General features: G+C 39.5%; 1 protein-coding gene across 1 annotated transcript in view; it reads left to right on the top strand.

Annotated features, from left to right (window-relative positions):
- UBR3 (ubiquitin protein ligase E3 component n-recognin 3) overlaps positions 1–20,787 on the top strand; it is a 221,622-nt gene that overhangs the window by 104,126 nt on the left and 96,709 nt on the right. The window contains exons 20-23 of the mRNA XM_051849447.2: positions 1,488–1,629; positions 6,572–6,676; positions 8,381–8,554; positions 10,403–10,863. Of these exons, the coding sequence (XP_051705407.1) occupies positions 1,488–1,629; positions 6,572–6,676; positions 8,381–8,554; positions 10,403–10,863 (882 nt within the window). The remainder of the gene's footprint in view (positions 1–1,487; positions 1,630–6,571; positions 6,677–8,380; positions 8,555–10,402; positions 10,864–20,787) is intronic.

Genomic DNA, 20,787 nt, shown 5'->3' with positions numbered 1-20,787 from the left:
GGCTGTAATGGCTGGGAAGGGCCAGGCTGAAGCCAGGATCTGAGAGCCAGGAGCTTCTTTCAGGTCTCCCCCATAGATGGCAGGGGCCCAACTACTTGGGCCATCTGCTGCTTTTCTCATGAGCAGCTGGGACTCTAACCAGTACCCTAGGGGAAGCCGGCGTCACAGGCAGCGACTTTACCCACTATGGTACAATGCTGACCCCAGAAATGAGCTTCTTGTTTTTCCAGGTGAGTTATTCTTTCATTGAAGGGAAAGTCTTCCAAGGGTCTCAGCTTTAGCTTGGATCTCAGTTCTATTCCTGATTCTTGTGTGAAGCCAGCACCTTGTCATCTGCCTGTTCACCATATTTAAAACCATTAGCTGGGGCCGGCACCATAGCGCAGTGGGTTAATCCTCTGCCTGCGGCGCTGGTATCCCATATGGGTGCTGGTTTGAGACCCAGCTGCTCCTCTTCCAATCCAGCTCTCTGCTGTGGCCTGGGAAAGCAGTGTAAGATGGCCAAGTCCTTGGGCCCCTGTATCCACGTGGGAGACCAGCTCCTGGCTTCAGATTGGCACAGCTCCAGCTGTTGCGGCCATTTGGAGAGTGAACTAGCAGACAGAAGACCCTTCTCTCTCTCGCCCTCTCACTGCCTGTAACTCTACCTCTCAAATAAATAAATAAAATCTTAAAAAAAAAAATTAGCCATGGTGTTAGTACTTGTTAATTTCTTGTCCCCCTCCCCGCCCTGGCATCCAAGGAATTTGCTTTCTTTTTTTGTGAACTCAAAATATGTGTGGAAAATATTGTATTTCATTAAACCTTTCCAGCCATTGGAAGTGGGGGAATTTTCATGTTACCTATTCTGCTCAACTGTTAGAACTGGAAATTTTTTGCTAAGTGCTTTACTTTGCATTCTTTCTGTTAAACAAATAGAAACTCTTTGTTAGGGTTTACATTTCTAATTCTTTCTAGTTTCCAGCTTCTCTCTCTCTAGCATCTTTATTCAATAGGAACGGAAATAGTAATGTTCATTGTGTAGAGAATACACAATATGTTTACATTTTTAAGTGGTTTGATCAAAAATAGTACTGTGGGGCCAGTGTTGTGGTGAAACAGGGTAGGCTGCCGCCTGCAGTGCTGACATCCCATATAGGCCAAAGTTCGAGTCCCCGCTGGTCCACTTCCATTCCAACTCCCTGCAAATTGCATGGGAAAGAAGCAGAGGATGGCCCAAGTTTTTGGGCCACTGTCACCTATTTGAAGACCCAGAGATGCTCTGGGCTTCAGTCTGGCCTAGCACTGCTTGGCCATTTTGGCCTTTGAGGAATGAACCAACAGATGGAAGATATCTCTGTCTCTCTCTAATTCTGCTCTTCAAATAAATAAATTCAAAAAAATTGTGTAGAAAAATGTGACAAAATTTGATGTCTATAAATCACTATTTAAACCACAGTTTAATTTTGAATTTATCATCTAATTTTAGTTTTGTTTTATTTTTACAGTTTAAAACAGAGTGGAAAATTCCCTGGAAATCCCTGGCCTCCCTATAAGAAAAGGACATCACTCCATCCTAGCTATAAAGGGCTCATGAGACTTCTACACTGTAAGACTTTACACATTGTGCTGTTCACTCTTCTTTACAAGGTACAGTCATCATTTGAATAGAAAGATGAGAAATTTTCTCATAATTTTCAAAAAAGTGGTAAAGGATAACATTTACATAGAAGTACCATTTATAAAGCAATTATACATTTAAGATGTATGAGGATATGTTGTAATCACATGTGTGAATTTCAGGTTGAAAATATGGTATAGCTATACATTCTTTTTGGGAATTTATTTATCTTATTAAGCTTCAGTTAGGAATATGTACTTAGGGCTTCTATAGAATGAGGAATGAAATAGTGGAAGACTATGAGAGATATAGAATGAACTGTTGTGGCCAAATACCCATCAGAACCACTAAACTGACAACGTGACAGCTGTGTGGGCCAGTGACCCTGAATTTATAGTATTTGCCCTTGCTTTATTTCTCTGATCAGGAATGTGACATGAAGGGATTTGAATGGCATTCCTATGTGGTAGTATCAAAAATTTGTTCTCGGTGAACATCTTAAAAACTCAAAAGATGATGCTTTTATTTTCTCATAATTTGTTTTATTCTTGTGTCTTTTTGACAAACATTAAATCACATCTTAAAACTCCATAAAACGCTGGCGCCGCGGCTCAATAGGCTAATCCTCTGCCTAGTGGTGCCAGCACACTGGGTTCTAGTCCCGGTCGGGGCGCCGGATTCTGTCCCAGTTGCCCCTCTTCCAGGCCAGCTCTCTGCTGTGGCCCGGGAGTGCAGTGGAGGATGGCCCAAGTGCTTGGGCCCTGCACCCGCATGGGAGACCAGAAGCACCTGGCTCCCGCCTTCAGATCAGTGTGGTGCGCCAGCCACAGTGCTCCGGCCGCGGCCGCCATTGGAGGGTGAACCAACAGCAAAGGAAGACCTTTCTCTCTGTCTCTCTCTCTCACTGTCCACTCTGCCTGTAAAACAAAAACAAAAACAAAAACAAAAACAAAAACAAAAACACTCTATAAAACATGCAGTATGTATCAGGTGTTTTTTTTTTAATGACCTAATCTGAATAATAGAAGAAAGATAAAGTAACTATACTCTTGTTTTTATATATATATATATTATATATAAAGTAACTATACTCTTGTTTTATATATATGTATATAGTTACTTTATGCTTTATATGTTTGTACATATAAACATGAATTTTAGTTTTATATATTTTATTATTTAACAATAAATTTATTATATAATGATAATATATATGTTTAGTTTTTATTTTATTATAAATGTTTGTATATATAAAATATATATAAAATAATTATAGGGCAAGTATTGTGGTGCAGTAGGTTAAGCTGCCACTTGAGACACCTGCATCCCTCATGGGAGAGCCTGATTCAAGTCCCAGCTGCTCTGTACCTCTGACCCCAGCTTCTTGCTAATGTACCTGGGAAGGTAGTGGGAAAATAACCCAAGTACTTGGGTTCCTGCCATTCATGTGGGAAACGTGGTTGGAGTTCCTGGCTCCTGACTTCAGTCTGGCCCAGCCCTGGCTGTTGCGGCATTTGGAGAGTGAGCCAGCAGGTGGAAGATCGATCTTTCTCTGTCTCCCATTCCCCACCACTTCTTTTACCCTTTCCTCCCTCCCTCTCCCTCCTCCCTCTCTCCCTGTCCCATCTGCCTCCCCTTCCCTCTCTCTTTCTCACTCTCCCTCTCCCCTTCCATCCCCTCTTCCTCCTGTATCTCCCCCCTCTCTCCTCCTTTCACCCTCTCCCTCTCTGTCTCTCTCTCTCCTCCTGTATCCCTTCTCCCCCCACCCTCTCCATTGCTTTCCCTCTCTCTGCCTTTCACATAAATTAAATAAATAAAGTATTTTTTAAAGGCCAGAGTTACAGAGAAGGGGGGAGAGGAAGGGACAGAGAGGTCTTCCATAAACTAGTTCACTTCCCAAATGGCTACTAAGGACAGGGCTGGGCCAGGCTGAAGCCAGGAACGTCTGGGTCTCTCAAGTGGGTGCAGGGGTCCAAGGACTTGGACTATTCTCCACTGCTTTCCCAGGTGCATTAGCAGGGAACTGGATTGGAAGTGGGGCAGCCAAGTTTCCAACTTACGCCCATATGGGATGCTGGCATTGCAGGCTTAACCTGTTATACCACAACACAGGCCCCACAAACAAATCTTACAAATAACCATAGATGTGATAAATATTATGTAATTAGATAAAAAGACAAACTATTTTTTCTAATTAGAATTTGAAAAATGAAATTTAAATTAAATGAAAGTAAGCATATTTGTTAAGCAAATTTCCAATTGTTACATATCTGTATTTAAGTTTAACATGATGGAAGGGGAGAGAGGGTGCATGGAAGCTCCCATCTGTGGGCTCACTCTAAATCCTCACAATGGCCCAGGCTCTGCTGGACTGAAGGAGCGAGCTGGTCGTTCAATCCAGGGATGGCAGGGACCCAACTCCTTGTCCCTCCTAGGGTCTGTATTACTATGAAGCTGGAATCAGGATGCAAAGCCAGGCACTCTGGTATGAGACATGGGCATCTTGACTGCTAGGTCAAATGCCTGTCACACACAAATATTTTAAAATTATTTAAGGAAGTATTCATATACATTAAATTTTGTTGTGCAGACATTTTAGTGTTTTCCTTAAGTCTTTCTATGTAATGAAGTTATGTTTTTAGATTTCTATGCCCCCTCCTGACCAATTTTTCATTTTACTTACACAAATTATCCCTTGTAAGGTTTCAGACATGTGTTTCAGAAGACACCTTGAGTGGTTTATTTTCATTAATTTCCAAGAGCATTATTTGGTAAAATTGTTCAAAATGCTCTTTATTTATTAAAAATATAGCACTTTTCTTAATAAATAGACATATATTTATGATTAACATATTTATTAAAGATTTAATACTAGATTTCTTTCAAATGGTTTATATATACTAAGGTATATATAAATATAAACTATATAAAAATAAAGTATGTATAAACAGACATTACTCTGTTTCTAGTAAAAATTCTTATAAGTGAAACATGGGTTATTTCATTTTTCAGATATAAAAATTGAATTTTAGAGCTTAAGTTCAAATGGTGAAGCTAAGTGCTGTTATAATAATAATTAAGTAATTCATGAAAAATTAAGGAGCCTTATTGCAAATGATTGTGAATATTCTTTCAAGTTATACTTTCCAGTGTTTTCATTTGCTTAATGTAAAAATAGTGCTTTATCAAAAATCAAAAAGGCGATGTTTTGTTGTTCCAAAACTATTAGAAGCAAATTTTTAGAAGTTTCAACTTTGTTATAGCTTTCCAGGCTTTTATAATACAAATATCTTTTCCAATTGACTTAGTATTGGCAAGTCAACTTTGTAAAGATTAATTTCAATAAACCACCTTTTACTCCCAGCCATGTTTAACGTTTAAAAAAGTATTACAGTGGCCGGCGCGCGGCTCACTAGGCTAATCCTCCGCCTGCGGCGCCGGCACACCAGATTCTAGTCTCCGTCGGGGCGCTGGATTCTGTCCTGGTTGCTCCTCTTCCAGGCCCGCTCTCTGCTATGGCCCGGGAGTGCAGTGGAGGATGGCCGAAGTCCTTGGGCCCTGCACCCCATGGGAGACCAGGAGAAGTACCTGGCTCCTGGCTTCGGATCAGTGCGGTGCACCGGCTGCAGCGCGCCGGCCGCGGCGGCCATTGGAGGGTGAACCAATGGCAAAGGAAGACCTTTCTCTCTCTTTCTCTCACTGTCCACTCTGCCTGTCAAAAAAAGAAAAAGTATTACAGTAAAACTTCTCTGAAGAATCATTTTTTAGTTTTTCTTTTTTTTTTTTAACAGTACCTAATAAGTGATTTCCCCTTAGCCTTTTTTTTTTTTTTTAAAGATTTATTTATTTATTTGAAAGAGTTACAGAAAGGAAAAGGCATAGAGAGAGAGAGAGATCTTCTATCTGCTGGTTCACAGCTCAAATGACCGCAACGGCTGGAGCATGCCTATCAAGCCTGGAGGCAGGCAGTTCTTCCTGGTCTCCTATGCAGATGCAGGGACCTTAGGACTTGGGCCATCTTCTGCTTTCCAGGCCATAGCAGAGAGCTGGATTAGAAGTGGAGCTGCTGAGACTCGGATCAGCACCCATATGGGATGCCGGCACTGCAGGCAGCAGCTTTACTGCTATGCCATAGCATGGCCTCTCCCCTTAGCTTCTAAGTTACTCATTTAAAGTAAAAACTCACTTGAATGTATCTAGTAATGTTTATCAAGAGGAGATAGTCGATAATTAAAGGCAGTAGATTGAGAGTGTGAAATCTGTGTTATGAGGCTATTTACTTGAGAGCCTTGGATTCTTCTGTGTAATAGTAGATTAGAAAAATAACTGTTGTCACCCAGCCTTAGGTTCTCTTCTGCTACAATTTGTTTTGTTTTGTTTTGGACTTATTTTATTTATTTGAAAGCCAGAGGGTGAGGGAGTGGTTGAGAGAGGAGAGAGGAGAGAGAGGGTGAGAATGGCAGAGATCTTCCATTTGCTGCTTCACTCCCCAGTTGCCTGGCTGCAGTGGCTGGGGTTTTGCCAGTCCAAACTCAGGAGCTCAAAACTCCATCTGGGTCTCCCAAGTGGGTGACAGGGGCCCAACTATTTAGCCACCTTCCCCTTCTTTCCCAGGTGCATTAGCAGGGAGCTGGTTTGGAAGCTGAGCTGCCAGGACTCAAACCTGATATAGAAGGGGATTGTACGTGATATTTAGTTTACTTCTCTGATATTGTTTTCTTCAGGAGAAGAGTGTCAGTAAGTTTTAAAATGTAAAATACTCTTGTTAAATGGTGTATTTGTGAGGTGATATTTTAGATTTTACTTAAAGTACTATCTGATCCTTAGAGGAGACCTGGTTTTAAGTTTTAGTTAGTCTTCTTTCCAAGCTTACATATCTGATATTATTTTCATTTGCAACATTAAAATAGTGTTGCATCTTTAAACTTTGTGGATAAAATTAATTATGAGACATTTTCTCTCTTTTTAAAGATTTTGATGGACCATCAAAATCTGTCAGAACATGTACTCTGCATGGTTTTGTATCTGATTGAATTAGGACTTGAAAATTCTGCAGAAGAGGAGTCAGATGAAGAGGTAAGTAGTTTCTTTTATTGAAAGTGTATAGGTAGTGGCCACCCATTATCTGGCTGGACACAGTTGCTGCTAGGTCAGGCAGCCTTAGCAAAGTGTGTTTATGGACTTCATCTTGAAGTTTACATATGGATTCATTATACTCATATAAGGTCTTCAGAGCTACTAGAAAAGGCCGTTTTTATTCTTGAAATTCATTTGTTCTTTTAATTATTAAGTTGTTGGTTTGTAGTTCACGTCACAAAAATTAAGAAAAGTGTTTAGTGAATTTTTGTTGTTATGCTAAGAACACTGATAACTGGTAAATAATCATTGCTAGGAATTCACTGTAGAAATTCTAATAATGCGGTTTGTAATATTTTTTAAGATTTATTTTATTTATTTGAAAGGCAGAATGACAGAGTGAGAGACACACACATACACACACACATACAGAGAGAGAGAGAGAGAGAGAGAGAGAGATCAGTTTTCTATCTGCTGGTTCACTCCCCAAGAGGCCACAATGGCTGGGGCTGAGCCAGGCTAAAGCCAAGAGCCAGGGCCTTCCTCCAGGTCTTTCATGTGGGTGCAGGTGCCCAAGCATTTGGCCATCCTCTGCTGCTTTCTCAGACACATTAGCAGGGAGCTGTATCAGAATTGGAGCAGCTGGGTCTCAAACTGGCACCCATATGGGATGCCAGTATCCCAGGTAGTGGCTTTACTTACTATACCACAACTTCGGCCCCTTAGAAGTAGCTTTATGAAAGCAATTAATTTTACAAATATAAGATTCTTTTGAGATCATCCCTCCAAAAACACAAAATGCAGCATAACATAATAACAGCCAAAAACAGATAAGTAGAAAAAAAAGGCAGTAATTTGTAGTCCCAAATTGAGTAAATGTATATTCTTTTTTTTAAATTAATTTATTATTTGAAAGGCAGAGTTACAGAGAGGCAGAGAGAGAGAGAAAAATCTTCCATCTGCTCGTTCATTCCCCAAATGGCTGCAATGACTTGGACTGAGCCTATCAGAAGCCAGGAGCCAGGAGCTTCTTCTGGGTCTCCCATGTGGATGCAGGAGCCCAAGGACTTGGGCCATCTTCTACTGCTTTCCCAGGCCATAGCAGAGAGCTGGATCAGAAGTAGAGTAGTTAGGACTTGAACCAGTGCCCATATTGGATGCCAGCATTGCAGGTGGTGGCTTTACCTGCTACGCCACAGTGCCAGCCCCAACACATACTCTTTCATAAATATTAAAAGGTCATTAAGATTCCCCTAAGGCAGGATTATATTTTTTGTTACTTTTTCAGACTGTATTCCACAATTAGTTCAAACTAGCATTACTTGACTGCATTAGTAGTTGTTACTAATGAGTGATGGTAAATATTCTGCAATTTTGTCTATTTCCAGAATTAAAAAAATATATTTTTCAGAAAACATGTCATTGGTTTCATTGGACTTAGAAATTTATTCCTGAATTTTGTGTTTGTATTTGGTTTTATTTACTCCATTTTATAATGTGTAGACGAGACTGTAAGAGATTCAGGAATATGACAGACAGTGGGTATTTGGGCTTGTAACATCTCCATTCTACCTTAAACCTGACAAGGCAAGTTTTAATATTATTTTTTAAAAAGTAGCTCTCTCTCTCCTTCTCTCTTCCCTCTCTTCCCTCTCTTCTCTCTCCTCTCTCTCCTCTCTCTCCTCTCTTTCTCTCTCTGTTTAGGCATCAGTGAGTGGACCAGAACGCTGTCATGACAGTTGGTTTCCTGGCAGTAACTTGGTATCAAACATGCGACACTTTATTAACTACGTCAGAGTGAGAGTTCCAGACACTGCTCCCGAGGTGAAGAGAGACTCACCTGCAAGTACTAGTTCTGACAACATGGGTTCTTCACAAGTAAGTGTTAAAGTGAGAAGAAAAGGGTAAAAGTGAGCAGATCTTTATAATGTAAAGCATACATAACTTGTGCTGTGTTGGGATATATGGTCTAGATCTCCCCATAATGTCCAAAAGGAAAAGAAAATATGGCTGTAGTTAATTTTAAATTGTCTTTTATTTCCACTGATAAATCTAAACAACTTCTGCCTGACCAGTCTTTTTCCTTTAATCTGCCAGAGTTTACGACGACCTAAAGTTCTTCAAAGAGAGGTAGATGTGTATTTTATTTGCGTTAACTAGCAACATGGCTTTAACTGGAACTTGGGAAAAAGCATTGAAGTATTTGTGTGTGTGTGTGTTTAATTAATATAGTTAGATTTTTAAAAAAATGTTTAATTTATGAGAACTTTTAAAATAAAGTAACAGGTTTACTTTTAAAGAAAATTTATATTATTGAGCTTAAGAATAATACTGTGTATTTAATAATCAGTTTTTCTTATTGGTGTTAGAAGTATTTTATACCAATTTATTGATGGCAAATTTGGATCCATTTATATTTAGCATTGTAGCTGTATTACTAACATCTGAAAAATGACTTGGCTGTTTCCTAAATTAAAATAAATTTAATTGCTGGCAGCATGACCATTTATAATTTTTTTTTTTTTTTGCTTCTTTGGCAATTAATTAACTTTGATACTATAAGGTCACAGACACCTTAGACTCTCTATATTGTATATTAAGACTCATTTTGTAAAACAGCTTTCTCATTGCATGTAGCTTAATACATTTTTAAAAAGTAGAAATGAAAAATCTTGAAATGACATTCCAAGTAACTAAAATCAAATAGCTCTAGTCCCTCCAACCTGTATTTTTGTGACTAGGAGAGCATGAATCATACACTTCTTATAGGAGAGTCTATCTGGTAGAGCTTTTTGTCAAAACCACCTATTTTTGCTGTGAAGAGTTTTAATTAAAATATTGGAACTCCATGAGGAAACTTTTGCCTGTATGCTAGTAGAGTGTACTTTAAAAAACAGCTTGTATGTTAAAAAATAGTACCTATTCCAGTTTCAGTCTTAAAAGCTCAACTGAAATGGGAGTGGCCTTTCTTTGCTTGAGTTAAAAAATTAGTGAAATCCTCTAAAATGACTTGTATTTTAATTAAAGGATGATTTCTGAGAGCCCTAATGCAGTTTGACTGGTTTAGCAAAAAGGCTATTTCGAAGATAAATTATGGAGAAAAACATTTAGTTAAATCTATTCAGATAGTAAATTACAATGATACTCAAATGCCAAACAGATCAATTTGATTTTTGATCCTTATATTTCAATTTAGTAACTTTATTGATTAGAATTAATTTTCAAACTTTTAAAGTTTCTTAAAAATAAAGTTAAATGCCAGTTCAGATTTATTAAGTTAGAAAATTAAAGCAATTAATTTGTAATTTTCCTAACTGGAAACTGTAGCAGTCTTCCAGAAGTTAGTAAAGAATATAGTTTTCTTGATGACTGTTGAATTAGATAGCTTTTCTTTTTTTAAACTAATGAAGAACTTATGATTTCTCTTTCATATGGCTATAGATACTACCCAAGCTTTGTTTGTTTTCCCTGGTAGGTAGGGTAGGAGATTGAGAAGGAAAGGGTATTACTGATACTCTCCTTTCTCCTCATTGCTGTTTCCAGATTGAGTAGGACTAAGTATATTTGAGAAAGGGTGGTGAAGGAACAAATTTATGTAAAGAGCAAAATCCGTTGACTAAATCTTTGGATGAAACGGAATATTCCTTTTGGAAAATGTGGTACTAATACATATTTAAATTGATGCTAAATAACCTCTTGATTTTTCTTTCTCTTTTTTAATGGTAGAATTCTGGTACAGCTCAAGTTTTCAGCTTAGTAGCAGAGCGTAGAAAGAAATTTCAGGAGATCATCAATCGCAGTAGCAGTGAAGCAAATCAGGTGGTTCGCCCCAAAACTTCAAATAAATGGTCTGCTCCTGGTTCAGCTCCACAGTTAACTACAGCCATTTTGGAAATTAAAGAAAGCATATTGTCTTTGCTAATTAAACTTCACCACAAACTCTCAGGAAAACAAAACTCCTACTATCCTCCTTGGCTTGATGACATAGAACTTTTAATCCAACCAGAAATTCCTAAATACAGTCATGGAGATGGTATAACTGCAGTAGAAAGAATTTTACTAAAAGCTGCATTGCAAAGCAGAATGAACAAACGCATCATTGAGGAGATCTGTAGAAAAGTGACCCCTCCTGTGCCACCCAAAAAAATCACTGCAGCAGAGAAGAAAACATTGGACAAAGAAGAAAGGTAATTTTTATTTTGAATGTTTTAAATATGTATAGTACAGTTGAAGATTTGATTTTTTTTCCTTTTTGGTCATCTGAAGCTGATCACTTGGATGTTGTAGCAGCAACAGTCGTTAAGTGTTGAGTGTATCAGATAACTGGAGTTGAACATAGTGCTTGTGTGGGCAGTATGCTGAGTTTATTGAGGATGAGAAGATGAGTTTAAATTACTGCTCTAAACTTGTAGGCCTCTTGGTAAAAATTTCTATTACTGTTATTGCTGAGGCAATATAGTAATTCTCTTACTATTTTCAGAAACTATTAATTCAACATTAAATAAGAGTAGAAAAACTTTTAACATATTTGAAATATTTCTCAAAATAAAGATCTGTCTTTTAATTCCTTTTATTCTTATCAATATATGATTGCTAATTATTAAAAAAGTAATATATTTAGAGGCAGGTGTTTTGCACAGCAGTTAAGACACTGATTGGGAGGCCTGCATCCCATGTTGGAGAACCTTGGTTCAACTCCTAGCTCTGCTTTGCTCCCCACTTCAGATTCTTGCTTCCTGTTAGTGTGCCCTGGGAGGTAGCAGGTGATAGCTCAAGTTGTTGAGTCCCTTCTACCCATGTGGGAGACCTGGATTGAGTTCCCAGCTCTTGGTTCGGCCTGGCCCAGTCCTGGCTACAGTGGACATCTGGGGAGTAAACTTTTGGATAGAAGATCTCCTTTTGTCTATTTCTCTCTGTTTTTCTGCCTTTCAAATAAATAAAAAAGCTTTAAAATATACTCTAACTTAAGCCTCTGTCTTTTGGATCTTCAGGTTGTTTTTAGTTTGTTGTTAAATAATATTACTTGTAATTCTTTGTTTTGTTTAAAAAAATCTTTGACTTTATTATTTTGGAGGGGAGGATAATGTTTTTTATAGGTGGGATTTGTGGGTTAAGATGTATGAACAGAATATGATTCTTAGCATATATTGCTTGCCAGAAGAGTGTAGTGCTGTACATTGTCACCAACTGTTTCCCAGTAGCCTCGTCAGCATTGCCCGGCTTGCCCGGCTTGCCATCATAAGCATGAAACATGAATTTTGAGAGACTGAAATTCAGTGCAATTATCAAACTCTTGGAGAAGGGTTCAGTGTGATTAAAAAGGAGCACACATTCTTTTTTTTTTTGAAAAGCCAGGGGCTTCTGGGTCTCCCCTATGGGTTCAGGGGCCTAAGCACTTGGGCCATCTTCCACTGCTTTCCCAGGCCATAACAGAGAGCTGGATTGGATTAGAGCAGCCGGTACTTGAACTGATGCTCAACTTGAACTTTACTCGTTATGCCACAGCACTGGCCCCAGCGCATACATTCTAATGAATGTCCCGAAGCCAAAAGACTCAGGACATTAAAAAAAAGATTTCAGGTCATGTTTAAGATGGTCATTGCTCAATTCTCTAAGGTTATAAATCATATCCAGTGATTTAATTCCTCTAAAATTTAATGCAATTCTTTACTAAAACAGCAAATATATGGCAAGGATATACATTTCTCTTATGGGGAATACAAAGGGATTGTCTCAACATTATCTTAAACTAAGAACCCTGGCCTTTTATCATCTCCGTGTCTTCTATGTAGGTACAGATCATTATTAACACATTTTTATCTGTATTGCCTTTGTAAGAAGTTTTAATAGTTTGAAGTGTACTTTAGAGGATTGCCTGTAGTAATTTCAACTTTTTTTAGTTACTTTTAAAATTAAATAGGGTAGACATTTAGCCTTGCAGTTAAGACATTGGGTAAGATGTCTGCATCTCTCTTTAGAGTATCTGGATTCTATACCAGTTTCTTGCTTCTGACTCCAGCTTCTCACTAATGCAGACCCTGGGAGGCAGTGGTGATGCTCAAGTAATTGGGTTCCTGTTGGCCATGTAGAAGATGAGGATAGCCATTCTGGCTCCTGACATTATCTCCTGGCACAGCACTAGCCATTTAGGGCACTGGAGGAGTGAACGAGAGCTTTTTCTCATTGTCTGTCTCTCTAACAAATAAGTAAAAATAATTTAAAAATTAAATATGGGAAATTATGTGTTAAATGATCAGTGGAAATCAGCCTTACATGGATTTCACTCTGTTGATTGTTTTCCACTCTTCATGCATCAACCAGGCTCTTCTCTGGACTTAGACTATTAAGCTGTGTCCTATGTTGGAAACCCTAACCTCGAGGAATTGATGCTGTAGTGACATACTAGTAAACAGATAGTTGTTAGTGTAATAGGGCCGGCGCCGCGGCTCACTAGGCTAATCCTCCGCCTAGCGGCGCCGGCACACTGGGTTCTAGTCCCGGTTGGGGCGCCGGATTCTGTCCCGGTTGCCCCTCTTCCAGGCCAGCTCTCTGCTGTGGCCAGGGAGTGCAGTGGAGGATGGCCCAGGTGCTTGGGCCATGCACCCCATGGGAGACCAGGAAAAGCACCTAGCTCCTGGCTCCTGCCATCGGATCAGCGCGGTGCGCCGGCCGCAGCGCGCCGACCGCGGCGGCCATTGGAGGGTGAACCAACGGCAAAGGAAGACCTTTCTCTCTGTCTCTCTCTCTCACTGTCCACTCTGCCTGTCAAAAAAAAAAACAAAAAACAAAAAACAAAAAACAGATAGTTGTTAGTGTAATAAATACTGTGTTAAGTGTACAGGATGTTGTTGGCTATGGTAGGACAAAAGGCCAAGAAGGTAACCAGATAACTGATATTTAGTGTATGAATGGTTCCTAGGAAGCCATTGGAAGACTTTTTTAGGAAAATAATATTCATTGTAATCATGGGCAGATGGGTTTGAATGGAGTAAGACTGGACATTGGGAATCTAGAGTATTTAGGAATCTGAGGAGCATGGGTGTGGTAAGGATCTACACCAAGACAGTGAAAATAAAGAGAGGCAGAGATGTGTACGAGATATTTAACAGGTACAAGTTGTTAGACTTGGAGTTCAGTTTGATGTGAGAGGTGAGGGACAAGTCATGAATTGTTCCCAGACTTCTGATTTGGATGATATTCCTCTTAAGATAAGGGAGTGTAGTAGGGGGCTAACACTTAGTGGGAAAATTGGTAGGCTCTCTCTGAACATTATGGATTTTAAGGAGGACTTTGAGATGGAGATATCTAGTCAGATATTGGATTTGAGACAGAGTTATTTAGGGTTACAAATTTGAGCATAGAGCTAAAGTTAGAAAAATGAAAAACTGAATGTAGAACTTAAGGAAAAAATATTAAAGGGAATGACTGAAGGAGTACCTAAAAAGGTGTTTGAAAAGGAATGACTTGAGTGGAGCAGGAGGAAAACTAGGGTAATTGGTAGTAGAGAAGGTATAGGAGGAGAAGATTCAGAAAGGAAGAAACTTAGCCAGGTAGTCAAAGGCCTTGAGAGTTCAGATAAGAGTGGAAGTCTCATTTGATTTGTTAGTGAGGGAGTCATCTATTAGTAACTGTATCATGAGCAATTTATCTGCTTTAACTAAAACTTGTCACAGAAAATTCATACTGGGATACAAAAAACCCAATAGTAAATTAAGAATTTTGAAGCATTTCTGCTTCCTTGTAGAGTTATAAAGAACTAGCATGTAATTCAGATAACACAGTTCACTAATTTTGAATTGGTAACTATCTAGAATATGGTAAGTCTATTGGTAATACCAGAAAGTTGGAAATGAGATAAGATTTTTATTTCTGTTAAACTTTCTAAATTAGTGAATTTTTTCCTTCTGGTTTTGTAATAATGTCTTTTTTATTTTGAAGAAAGATAAACAGTTTATTTTATTTGGTTATTACTAATAAAAGATGACACTGAAGGACATAATTCAAATGCTATTTTTACAAAGGCCTGACTATTGTAATGAATAATATTCTAAAATATTTGAAGACTTTCTTTGTGAAAGATTTTATATCTTTTGAGCAGCAATGATGTATATAAGGACTTAAGCCAATTCTGTAGTAGACGGGTAAGGACTAAGTTGAATATATTTGAATCTCATTATACTTCTCACATTGTCTTTTTTCTATTTTGGATTTTGGATTAAATTTTATAACAAGGCAGAGTATGTCATAAACTCTTAGTGATGATCCACTTCTAAGTACTTTCCTTGGATGAACTTGGCAGCACTTTCATAATAAATTAGCTTCATAGAAAACAAGATAAAAAGTAGAAACTTTAGAACATTGTAATAATATGCAACTTCAGTCTTCTCGGGTCATGAATGAAAATTTCTGAATTGTATTGCATCTTTTAGAACGTTTGTGTCTTTTGTTAATGATCTTTATTTACATTTATACCCAATTTTAGAAAAGAAATAACCTAGATTAAGAGAAAATTTCTAACAATGACATTCTATTTCTGGTTACTATACAAATATGGTGTAGAAATGTATTTTAATTCCAGTTCCAAGTAATTACATCTGTGGTTTTCTTATGGTTGAGTTATGGATTTGTCATTTGAAATGTTCTCTCTCTTTTCTAAAGATTTGTTTATTTTTATTGGAAAGTCAGAGTTACAGAGAGAGGATCTTCGTTCTCTGGTTCACTCCCCAAATGGCTGCAATGGATGGAGCGGGGCCAGACTGAAACCAGGAGCCAGGAGCTTCTTCTGGGTCTCCCACATGGGTGCATTGGCCCAAGGACTTGGGCCATCTTCCTCTGCTTTCCCAGATATATTAGCAGGGAGCTGATGGGAAGTGGAGGAACTGGGAATCAAACAGGCACCCACATGGGATGCCAGTGCTGCAGGCGGTGGCTTAACCTGCTGTAGCACAGTGCTGACCCCTGAGATGTTCTCTTAATAGACATATTTTTTGGTAAAGTAAATTGTAAAGATAAACTGTAGACTTAACATTAACTGAGGAAGCATACCACAACTTAACAAATTTGCTGTTGTGGCACATAGCATTTTTAGAGATTCTTAAAATCCTTTGACTATCTACTGTACATTTTTGTTTTTATTCCATTCTGGCCAGTATCTACCCTTTGAGAATGAATTTAATTTTTAAAAACTTTATTTTGGAGCAATCTTACACTCATAGAAATGCTTTTAAGAATAGTGAAGGAATTTGCTGAACGAGCTTACTCTGAAAGAGTAAGTTACTGATGTGGTGCCCCTTCACTCTGGCATATTTTCATGTATGTTTCCTAGAAATAAGGGCCTTTTATTGCTTAATCACAAGGGCAACCAGGACAGAATCCGGCGCCCCGACCAGGACTAGAACCTGGTGTGCCGGTGCCGTAGGCGGAGGATTAGCCTAGTGAGCCATGGCGCCGGCCACATTACATTTTTTTTAAAAAAGATTTATTTCTTTATTTGAAAGGCAGAGTTACAGAGAGGCAGAGGTAGAGACAAAGAGGTCTTCCATCCACTGGTTCAGTCCCCAGATGGTTGCAATGGCCAGATCTGAGCCGATCCAAAGCCAGGAGCTTCCTCCGGTCTCCCACATGGGTGCAGGGGCCCAAGAACTTGAGCCATCCTCCACTGCCTTCCCAGGCCGTAGCAGAGAGCTGGATTGGAAGTAGAGCAGCTGGAACTCAAACCAGCACCCATATGGGATGCTGGCACTGCAGGCGGCGGCTTTACCCACTATGCTGCAGTGCCGGCCCTCACTCATTACATTTAATTGTCATGTTTTGGTCTTCTTCCTAAGGAATAGTTTTGTTAGTCTTTCCCTCATTTTCATGACTTTGGCATTTTTGAAGGTTATAGGACAGTAGTACCATTATAGAATGTCCCACAGTTTGGGAGTGTCTGTTGTCCCTTTCTGTTTAGATTCAGATTCTGCATCCTTGGCAAGAATATTGTGAAGTATTACTCTTTTCTTTTGATTGTATCTGATCAGATGTCAATACAATTTCAGTTTGTTTCGTTACTGGTGATTAACTTTGATCACTTGATTAAGGAGGTGTTTGTCTTCACTATCAAATTACTTTCTTTTCCTCTTTGTAATTGATATGTAATTTTTGGAGGTAGATACTGTAATATCCCATTTCTTATTGACTTATGATATTTTCATTTATTAATACTATTATAATTTTCAAGATTTATCTCTTTGAAAGGCAGAGTGACACAGAGACAGGGTAGGGAAAGAAGGGGGGGAGGGGAAGAGAAAGAGATAGATATATCTTCCATCTGTTGGTTAACTTCCATGAATGGAACAGCTGGGGCTTGGCCAGGCTGAAGCCAGGAGCAGGGAACTTTATCTGGGTCTCCCATGTGGGTGGCAAAGATTCAAGGACTGTTGCCCAGGTAAGTTAATAGGAAACTGAATTGGAAGCAGAGGAGTGGGAACTCTGTCACTCCCCGTCTTCGTGGAGGAACGACACAGGACCCTGCGCTGTTCTTTTGTCTGCTCGGCCCTCCCCGGGTTTGCTGCTGGTTCTTCCCGGATTGGCTACCGTCCCTTCCACCTCCGTGGAAGGGCGGTTCCCCCTGCCACATTCCCCACTTCCGCAGGGGAGCGGCACACCGCTGGCCGGCTCTCTCGGGGGCTGCACAGGTGTTCCCCTTAGATGTTCCTGGTGCATGCCGTCTCTCTCCTCCTTTATAGTCCTCCTCCGCCAATCCTAACTCGGCTGCCCACACGCCGAGTACGCTGCTCTCCTCCAATCAGGAGCAGGTCCTGCAGCTTGTCAAGTTGGTGAGAGGCAGCTGGGTAGAAGCTGTTGCCTCCTCTCCCAGCGCCATATTGTGGGAGAGCAGATGCATAGAATAAGTCTTAATTCCAGTAACTCAGTCCAGTCCGGGTTGCTCCCCACAGAACTCGAACTAGCAGTTTGATATGGGATGTCAGCATTGTGGCTTAACCTGCTGTGCCACAATGCCTGTCCCCTGTTTATTATTATTATTATTTTTAAAGAATTATTTTATTTATTTGAAAGACAGAGTTACAGAGAGAAGTAGAGCCAGAGAGAGAGAGAGAGAGAGAGAGAGAGAGAGGTCTTCCATTATGCTGGTTCACTCCCCAGTGACTACAAGGCCAGAGATGAGCTGATCTGAAGCCAGGAGCCAGGAGCCAGGAGTTTCTTCCGGGTCTCCCACATGGGTGCAGGGACCCAAGGACTTGGACCATCTTATACTGCTTTCCCAGGCCAAAGCAAAGAGCTGGATCAGAAGTGGAGCAGCCGGGACTCGAACCAGCACCCATATGGGATGCCGGCATTGCAGACTGGGGCTTTAACCCACTGCGCCATAGCGCTGGCTGCCCCCTTGTTTATTATCTTTATCAGTTTGGACTGATGGATTTCTAGTTTATATTATAATTTATAATCTGATGTACTCATTATTCAATTTTATATTCCAGTTGTTCCAGATTTTGCCTGAGGTGTCCCTTCAGGCTGATTTCTCTGTCCTTTTGTTCTGTCCCCATCATTCTTTGTGTATATTTTTACTTTCTGGGACAATATAATATTTCAGGCTCATCTTTTACTGGGAGTTAACCATTTCTCCAAGGAGTTATGGTTACATTTAGTAGCGAATGGTATTTGGAAATCATAATTCATGTGGTTATTCTAATATAGTATAAATGTTCCATGCCCTCTTAGTGGGCAAAGCTAGGGAAAATTGGATGTTTGTTGATGTGTGTGTGTGTCTGTATATCTATGTTTGTGTTGGAGGGTGGGGAGAGGGAGGGAAGGAGAAATTTACATTTACTTCTGTGTCTTTCTGTATGTATTGAGAACTATATGAGTTCACCATATTACTTCCAATTCTAATCTGACAACATGGGAGTCATTCTTGTTTTCTCTCTGTATTTGTAACTCTCTACTCCCATGATGAGAAATGTGGCACTCTTAATTCTTAGTATATGTATTATTCTTTAAAGTCAATTTCCTATATATTAGCAATTTCTTGTCATCTTTCCCCATACAAATACCTCTCATCCAAGACTGTTGGGTCCTGACACCCTGGGTAGGCCACTGTCACCACACTTTATGTTCAGAAAGGGAAAAGAAGGACAGGAGGTGGATTTAATTCTTTTTTAGATGGTGAGTGGTATTGAGAGTTGTAAGTTTGATGAATAGGTAAGTAATGAACTTGAGTATTTTGGCTTGAAAACAACATAAAAGGGTTGTAGTTATAATAAAGAAAATTTTCTTATGGATCCTAAATTATCTGTAAAGTAAATATTAGAAAAGGATTTTTAAAAATGTGTGATTTCTCATGCCAAGGTAGATGACTGTTTTTAACTTTATAATTGTTCCTGATTATTTCTGCTAGTTTGGTGGGAGTGGATGTGTGAATAATCTTAAATTATTGTTAGCATTTCATTCTTCTAAATGCTTTATGCTTGAATTATCTCAGATTAATATAAAAATAATTTTAGGTTTCTCATAGAAACAATTACATAGAATCTCAATCTAAAACAATGACTTTTATAGTGTGGAGACATAGTATGGTCATTAAAATAAACTGTATACTTTTTCCTTGATGTTTTAAGTCCTTTATATCAGAGGTGATGATTAATTACTCTTTGAAGTTTGTTCAAGTAAAAAAGTTAGTCTCTCTTGATGAGCTAATACATAACTTAAATTTTAACCATTTTCTTTTTACAGCTTTCCCCTTGTTTAAATTACTATTTTTACTCTCCCTTATTGGGAGTAAAATTTATGCTTATTAGTACTGCTAGCATAACTTAGTCTGAAAAGCTTATCTCCTTTATGTTTTTTTTTTTATATAATTTTTTATTTTTTGACAGGCAGAGTGGACAGTGAGAGAGACAGAGAGAAAGGTCTTCCTTGCCGTTGGTTCACCTTCCAATGGCCGGCGCGGCCGGCGTGCTGCGGCTGGCGCATCGCGCTGATCCGATGGCAGGAGCCAGGTGCTTCTCCTGGTCTCCCATGGGGTGCAGGGCCCAAGCACCTGGGCCATCCTCCACTGCACTCCCGGGCCACAGCAGAGAGCTGGCCTGGAAGAGGGGCAACTGGGACAGAATCCGGCGCCCCAACCGGGACTAGAACCCAGTGTGCTGGCGCCGCAAGGCGGAGGATTAGCCTAGTGAGCCGCGGTGCCGGCTTATCTCCTTTATGTTATTCTATTTTTTTTTTTTTAGTGGTTGGGGGACAACCAGACACAAAATATTATTTAAAAGTAGATAGGGATAAATAATAAATAGGCTGTAGTAACTAATTGAAAGAAATACTTACGCTTAGATTTAGAAAATAGTTCCATTATGCTGTATCTAAGACTTTTTGATGTTCTTTTACTTCATACAAAAATAAACAAAACTTGCAGTATCTCTTAGTAGAAACTGAAAAATTTACCGGCTTCTGCTCATACTCTTTAAGGAGAGACCTACTCTTTGGGTAACAGTAAATCTAAGAATTTTTATATCTAAACTTCATAGTTTCTTCTAACAGCTAGTTTATTATTATTAAATTGTGAATCTTCTTTTTTTTTATTTTATTTTATTTTATTTTTTTGACAGGCAGAGTGGACAGTGAGAGAGAGAGACAGAGAGAAAGGTCTTCCTTTGCCGTTGGTTCACCCTCCAATGGCTGCCGCGGCCGGCGCCCTGCGACCGGCGCACCGCGCTGATCCGATGGCAGGAGCCAGGTGCTTTTCCTGGTCTCCCGTGGGGTGCAGGGCCCAAGCACCTGGGCCATCCTCCACTGCACTCCCTGGCCACAGCAGAGGGCTGGCCTGGAAGAGGGGCAACTGGGACAGAATCCGGCGCCCCGACTGGGACTAGAACCCGGTGTGCTGGCGCCGCTAGGCGGAAGATTAGCCTAGTGAGCCGTGGCGCCGGCCCAAATCGTGAATCTTCTAAAAAGCCTGTTCTTGCCCCTGCTGACATCTGACATATATTTGAAAATTTGTATTAGAAATACTGATTTTTCTGTCTTCCTTAATTATTATTTCACATTTTAAAGTAAATCTTGGCTTTTATTTTTACCTATTAAATCAGTGAGTTTGAAATCTTTTTAAAGCAGTT

The sequence above is a fragment of the Oryctolagus cuniculus genome, chromosome 3 (assembly GCF_964237555.1).
Source record: "Oryctolagus cuniculus chromosome 3, mOryCun1.1, whole genome shotgun sequence".
NCBI lineage: Eukaryota > Metazoa > Chordata > Mammalia > Lagomorpha > Leporidae > Oryctolagus > Oryctolagus cuniculus.
This window is presented reverse-complemented; position numbering and strand designations above follow the sequence as displayed.